The sequence below is a fragment of the Eurytemora carolleeae genome, unplaced genomic scaffold, assembly GCF_000591075.1.
Source record: "Eurytemora carolleeae unplaced genomic scaffold, Eaff_2.0 scaffold1129, whole genome shotgun sequence".
NCBI lineage: Eukaryota > Metazoa > Arthropoda > Copepoda > Calanoida > Temoridae > Eurytemora > Eurytemora carolleeae.
The window spans coordinates 102000-109619 of NW_019397014.1; the positions used below are offsets into that span (position 1 = coordinate 102000).

The following is a 7620-nucleotide window of genomic DNA, read 5'->3' on the forward strand; positions in this document are numbered from 1 at the left end:
GTCGTACGTTTAGCCTTAATAAAAATATACAAAATAAAAAACTGATTTAATATTTTTGAAAATTAAAGATTTTTTTACAAATCCATAAGGGCAGGTTACATTTCGATTACTGTATTAAACTAATGCATCTATTGAAAAACATCACACGAGAAAGAGAACAAACTAGAGTATAATATCAGAAAATCCATAAATTATATTGATTAATCTAGATCTCTTTTTGTTATTAAACATAAATTCTACTTAAAAACTTCAATCATAGGTGGCACTAATAAATAATGTTTTGAAATTAACGTTGCCCATTAGATTATGACTTGAAATATTCAAGAATTTATTTTTTATTTCCTAAAATCTAGAAAGGGAAACTTCGGTCAACATTTAGTTTAGTTGGCACACCAAGCGACAAAATCAAATATAACATTAAATAAAAGCTGTTGTATACTAATTATTTATCCCTTACATTAGAATCTTATAAACAATTAACAATTTAGTATTTATCACATTAATGTAAATTTATTTTTCACAAAAAACTTTTTGACTGGACGCTATAAATCGTAATGTAAATTTAATTTCGTTGCTTTCCAGTAGATCCTGAAGTTTAAGATTATCCATGATGATCTGTTTCATATTCTTTCTTGTGTCTAAAAACATGATATTCATACGTACATGTATAGAGTCTGGGAATAAATTATTATCATTGGAGTACTATTGGAGACCCCAATGAACGTCTTATTGGAGAACCCCACAGTTTCGTTGGAGACCCCCAGATTTTCATTGGAAACCCCAAGATGTTCACTGGAGACCCAGATTCTCGTTGGAGACTCCCATATTTTAATTGGAGACCCCCATATTCTTATTGGAGGCCCCCAGGTTTTCATTGGAGACCCAAGTTTTCTTTTTGAGACCCCATATTTTCGTTAGAAACCCAAATATTTACATTGGAGTCGCCCAAAATCATTATTGGAAACCTCCGGATTTTATTGAAAATCATGGGGGTCTCCAATGAAAAACTGGAGACGTCCATGGGGGTATCCAAAGAGACTTCCATGGGTGTTTCCTACGAAAATCTGGGTATCCACCAATGAAAATCTGGGTTTTCCAATGAAAATCTGGGAGTCTCCAATGAAATGAAATAATGGGGTCTCCAACAAAAATCTGGGTCTCCAATGAAATCTGTGAGACTCTTATGAAAATCTGGGTGTCTCCAATGAAAATATGGGGTCTCCAACGAAAATCTGGGGTCTCTAATGAAAATCTGGTGTCTATAATGAAAATCTGGGGTCTCTAATGAAAATCGTGGGGTCTCTAATGAAAATCCTGGGGTCTCTAATGAAAATCTGGGGTCTCTGATGAAAATCTGGGGTCTCTAATGAAAATCGTGGGGTCTCTAATGAAAATCTGGGGTCTCTAATGAAAATCTGGGGTCTCTAATACTTTCTTTATTGCTCCTCAGTTTCGAAAATAAATCTATAAGTACGCCACATTAAGCGCAAGAAAAAAATTACGAATTTAAGATCCAATTCGGCAATTATGACTGCATTTCATGATTGGCGTTAAAATATTAAAAGGTCGGGCTGCCTGTTTACTAAACATTTTTGTATTCGCCTAATCGAGTTAAATATTTACAACAAAACTAATGCATAGAAAGAACAAACAAATTAGAAACATCGGTCTCATCGCAGCCACTGCAGTGTACGTTTATAAAACTTGAGTTGGAAAAATGTTCATTAAAAATAAGTGAAGGGTTTGGTATATTTTACAATATACTGCATTTTATCATTTCTCCCGTATGAAGTGTAAAATAACTTCAGGAATGGAATTATTTGAAGAACAATATTTTACTGAGCAATATTTCTATACTGACAAGAATGGCAGAAGGACTTAACCATAGAGAAAGGAAACGAAGAGGTAAAGCTTAGCTCAGATGTATACATCTTCACGTGTTTACGTATCTAGCACTGTACACTTGTAAATAAAGTGATCGTAATTATTGAGGGTGGTTAAATTTGTAAAGATAGTTAGATAGACACTTACACAGGCGCGGATACAGGGGAAGGGTGGCAGGGCCTTCGCACCCCCTGACGGATTCAGGAGGGGCGTAGCCCTTCCCCCCGAGATTTCAGAATAGCTTCTCAATAACACTTAAGGGAAATTGTAAACATAGGATTGTATACTGCAGTACATTACAGTTCAGTTGTTTGTTTATGTTAAGACAAGAATGACAAAATAATGCATCGTGAGAAAATATCTCTCTACAGAACTCATGTACACCGCATGTACTCATGCAATGACGTAAGAACAGCATATGTTCACAACCAATTCCCATTTAATCTACAAGTTTGGAATATATTTTAGACATCTGAACATTGACAGCTGTTAAAGGGAGTGTTCGCGAAAAATGAAAGGGGGTATAGGCTTAATGCGATAAAAAAGCCCCTTTGATCGCTACTAATCTTACTTCTATCTGTTGCGTCTATAAGGAGAAAATTGTTAAAGAGGTCTCATACCGAATAACTTAGCGTCCATACAAATTCCCTTTAAGTTGAGAAATGTCTATCTTTATCTATGGTATAATACTTTATTTTAGATTGAACTGTTCTTAGTGACCTCGATGATTTAGAACTATAAAGATCAATTCCCTGTAAACTCATCTATTTAACTACTGTATAGGACAGAGAAGGATAGTAGATTCTTTTTCATTCATTTTGTAAAAAAATTAACAAAAACATTTTTTGAAGGGTTCAGATTTAGTATATATAGTACTGCACTTCAATATAAAAAATATTATATGTATCTATATAATTTCAGACACCAACCTTACAAGATATCCAGCAAGGTATTCTATGGGATCTGTAGGTCTTTCACGTGCTAAGCTTGCCAACCCCTGTCCCAGTCAAAATATTTTGATTTATAAACCAACAAGAATTGCAACACTTTTTTCATTTCATTATATAATAAAACAATTAAGAAGGTAAATCTTAATATTTCCATACATATAATTTCAATTAACAAAATGTGAAATAACAAAAATTTAAATGTTACAAAATGTACTAAAGTTCGAATATTGTCTTGATATACATATAATTCTAGGATAAAAATTCGTTGGGATGGATATATATATATATAAAGATGGGTAATCATAAAATTGCAGAAAATCTTTAGAACTAAGGGGAGTGTTGTGAATTCAATTTAAGAATTTTACTTCTAAAATTAGGTTGATAAATGAATCCCGCAAATGATTATCAAAGAAATAAGACTAACTTCAAATCAAGACATACTATAACTCTTGTTAGGTTTGTCCAGATTACTTTGTGAATGTCATGTTTCGTGGGTTGCATAGGAAATATAGCAAAATTGAATTTCCATGACTTCTTTCAAATTACTCTTAAAGGATGCCTACCAGTTTTGAATTGATTTTATTTGTATGCATGCGTATTCTTATCGATGTAAATATATTGAATATACAATATCAGGAAGTATCATCTATGCTCTTAACCAATTTCAAGGGAGTATACAGTGGGGGGGACAAGGGGGAACTACCCCCCCTAGAACTCAGAGCTATAACACATATAAATTCGGCTAGTTTTTTTGGGCAAAAAAAAACTATTGAAATAAAAGAATATAAAANAAAAGAATAAAACAGGGCCGGCACCCTAGCCCCAGCCCCCTCCCCCCGGTAGAAAGTTAAAAAAGATAGAAATTAAAGAAAGTAAAAGAATAAAACAGGGCCGGCACCCTAGCCCCAGCCCCCTCCCCCGGTAGGAAGAAAGTTTAAAAAATAAAGAACGTAAAAAGAATACTATAGTTGCTACCCCTAGCATTATGTCAACATTTTCATAAAATAAAAAACAGAATAGAAAATATAGAAAGTAAAACCATTAAACTTCTTAAATTATAAGAGAAAACTTTAATTTCTAATAAAGAGGAAAGTCTTCTAAAAATATTAGGATGCCGAAAGTTAAAGTTTGCATTGGTTAAAGTTTTTATTTATTTATTTATTATTAATAATCAAACGTTTGCTTTATAACAAATAATTAGTGGGTAGTGCAACTGAAACTATTTTAGTAATGTAAACGGTGATGCAACTGAAACTATTTTAGTAATGAAAACGGTGATGCAACTGAAACTATTTTAGTAATGTAAACGGTGATGCAATTGAAACTATTTTAGTAATGTAAACGGTGATGCAACTGAAACTATTTTAGTAATGTAAACGGTGATGCAACTGAAACTATTTTAGTAATGTAAACGAAAACGGTGATGCAACTGAAACTATTTTAGTAATGAAAACGGTGATGAACTGAAACTAATTTTGTTTATTCACCTTTCACAAACTACAGTAAACCAAATGAATGTAAGTTTGCAAGTATTAGAATTAATTAATTGTAAACTTTAGATATTCAAAAAATAAATGAAAAGAAATCAGGAAATAAAATTTCTTTTTTACCTGAAGGAGAATGGGTACAACTGTCTGATCTAGATACTGTCTGGTTGGGAGCCCAGCAACATCAGATCTTACACATTTATTTTTTAAAGGATCTACTCAACCATCACAAACATTTCCCTCTCAATGGGTTTATATATACATATATGGGTTTATATGTAAATTCAGAAAAACGACTAAAACCGTAAATTTTTAAAAGTAGGATATTGATCTGATGAAAGCTAGTGATAGAGAACTTTGTTCTAATAACATTCCTTTGAACTAAAAATTGAGTTGACGAAAATTACAAGAGGAAATTGAATTTCAAAAACAATTATATTTTGACATTAAATTTAAAGTTTTCATTTCTATTTTTGTTAGGATTAAAAAAAATAGAATTTGAAAAAAAATATTCTTTACAATGAAAGAGATAGGGAAAGAATAAAGAGAAAAGTTCAGTTAGAATATTGAGAAGAATAATGGTTTAATTATAGAAGAGAATAATAAATAATGAGAAAAACTGTAAAATATATGGTTTAAGATAAAATTATGGAAAGAGAGGGTTAAACCTGAAGAATTTGTTTAAATCAACAATAAATCTAACATAATATTTTATCTTAATTTCACATTAATTTGTTTATCCATAGTTCTTTTGCATCGATCCTTAATATTGTTTTATGGGGATTTGTCAGCTGTGGCTGTCGTTTTAAAGGAATCTTGAAAATATTCCAAAACTGCATGGCTAAGCAGAGCAAACGTGAGAACATTTAAAACTGTTAAATAATTTTATTCCTCAAAATAAAACGTCTTCAGAAAATCTAAAAAATTCACCTCTTCCTTTTAGACACTGATTGTTCCCCGTCTTTATTTGATCTTTTCCCTGATTCGCCTTCACTAATGTTCTCCAGGTTAGATAAACCAGAACTTTCTGATGTTTGGGACATCTTTCAGTCCGACACGAAATTCAGTTCGATTGGAAATTTGTTTCTGAAAAAAATAAAGTTTGTATTCTATTCCTGACAAATAAATTAAATCCCAGGATCTTCAAGGTGAATAAAAAAAGTTTATTACTGCCGTTTTCTTCAAAGCATTTTTTTACCATGTCTTTATCATTTATAGTATTTTTCCCGTCTGTTTTTTATATATTTTTTCATTCCTTTTAAACTCGCATGGACCAATAGAAAATATTTTTTATTAAAATGAAACGAGCAGAAAAGCAAAATGTTAAAATAGATAATTTCTTTCAAATCCAAAAATTTCATGAAGACTTGGTGAACTTGGTTGAGCAATTCAGAGATATTTTTAAAATTTAATAAGCAATTCATTGTTTATTTGCAGGCATTAAAATAACAAAGTTAAAAATTGATAATTTATAATTTTTTTGAGAGACATTGCACTGTTCTAAATCTATTATTATTATATTATTATCATTATACACTTGAAAAAGTTTTTGTTAGGCATGGATCAATAATAAATTATCAATATACAATATAATAAACTTCTAGTGCTGGATGGTAATTATATAAGCAGAGATTTCCACGTAATTAATAGATTTTTTTATGAAATTTTGTTGCATTTGCAATTCTAGTTTTGCGCCGAATTGCGCATCGTTTGCTCTTGCTTCCGAAAAATTCATTTTCGCCATCATTAATGCAAGCAAGTTTGCACATTTTTGCTGCAAAAGTTGGCTTCCGCTGGACACCCTATAATAAACCTATTTCTTAATGTCTTTCTTGTAAATAAGATATTGTTCATTTATCCGGCGTTCTATTTCCGCATTTATATCTAGGTCATTTTATACAATATACATATTAATCTAGCTGGAGTTTTCCTACATGTCAAGGCAACGGAGAAAATAGTTTTTTTCCCTTCATCTTTAAAACAATGCCCATCCCTATATACAAGACTTTTAATCAAGTACAATAGGTGGCAACAGAGAAATGAACAAATTATACATAACGTCACAAGTGTCAAATATAACAAAGAAAACGTAATTGTCTCACATTGGTTGACATGTTTTCTAAGATTAAATAAAAACAGAAACTAAAAAAAAACATAAAATTGCACTTATTTTACTGTAAGAAAAGCACTTTATTCTAAAATTATCACTATTATTGATAATTTTGTCGGACACAAAACTGAATGACACTTGTGACGACAGAATACAACTGTACTGAGAGTGTACAAATTCTACGTTGCCATCTATTGTACTTAACAATCTATTTGCTTTTACCAGACCAAAAATTAATTCAAATTTTTAAACAACAAAATTTAAATGCAATCTTTTTATACACTTAGTGACGTACTTAATGCATTTATATATATAATAAAGAATTTATAAAGACCCAATTCACGTGCTCAGTTCAATACAACCATGAAAAATAACTAGGATGATTAAAAGTCAGATCATTTTAAACGGGAATAACCTAACCTGCAATCAAGCAAGCGACCGCCCCTAGCTCGTTAAAAAATGGCGCGATGGGGGTCAAGCTCATGTTTATACTATTACCACACCTGATTTTAATCTTTGTGTATAAATCCCAGAGGGAGGGATGCTCAATTATGGGGCAAGGTGACTATTGCCCTCCCCCCTTACAACTGATCATAACTCTCTGAGTCACGTCACTACCCGGTAAATTTAACTATCAAATGTAGTTTTTTTAAATTTTCTATCTATACTTTTCAATTTTGTTTTAAATAGTTCACACACTATATAGAATGATGTCTTTTAAATAACACACTGACATAATTATAAACTCAAATTCATACCAAAAGACATATTTATTGTCTTTATTCAGGACAACCCTTATATTAACATAAAGCATGATTTTCTATGACTGAAACATTAAAAAAAATGAGTTTTACTAATCCTTATATCTTAATGCCGCCGACGTCTGATGGCGTTAAACTTTGATATTCCAAACAATTAAAGCTTATTAATGAGCTAACTTAATTCTTATAGTTTGATATGTCAAAGGTCTACTGCAAAGATTACCTGAGATTGAAACAACTACGTTTCCAGTTCAATGTTTCCAGTCTACCAATGTTTCGTCTGCTGTGAATACTGAAAAAGGTAGTAGATATTATTACACTAGGTTAGAGCGACTGACTACAGTCAGCTGAGACTCAATACAGAGGGCAGGGTGGCAGATCCAAAGAGTATATAATAACACTAACAGGGTTCGGAATAAAAATCCTAC

At 31.5% G+C, this 7620-nt stretch overlaps 1 protein-coding gene across 1 annotated transcript; it reads right to left on the reverse strand.

Moving 5' to 3' along the window:
- Positions 1-31: 31 nt before the first annotated feature.
- LOC111711116 (protein dpy-30 homolog) lies at positions 32-7524 on the reverse strand. The gene is made up of 5 exons (XM_023485371.1): positions 7416-7524; positions 5252-5407; positions 4445-4511; positions 2814-2881; positions 32-638 (listed from the first exon to the last, which is right to left on the reverse strand). Exons 2-5 carry the CDS (start codon positions 5362-5364, stop codon positions 602-604), a joined length of 285 nt encoding a protein of 94 aa, XP_023341139.1. The 5' UTR covers positions 5365-5407; positions 7416-7524; the 3' UTR covers positions 32-601.
- Between the last annotated feature and the right edge of the window lie 96 nt (positions 7525-7620).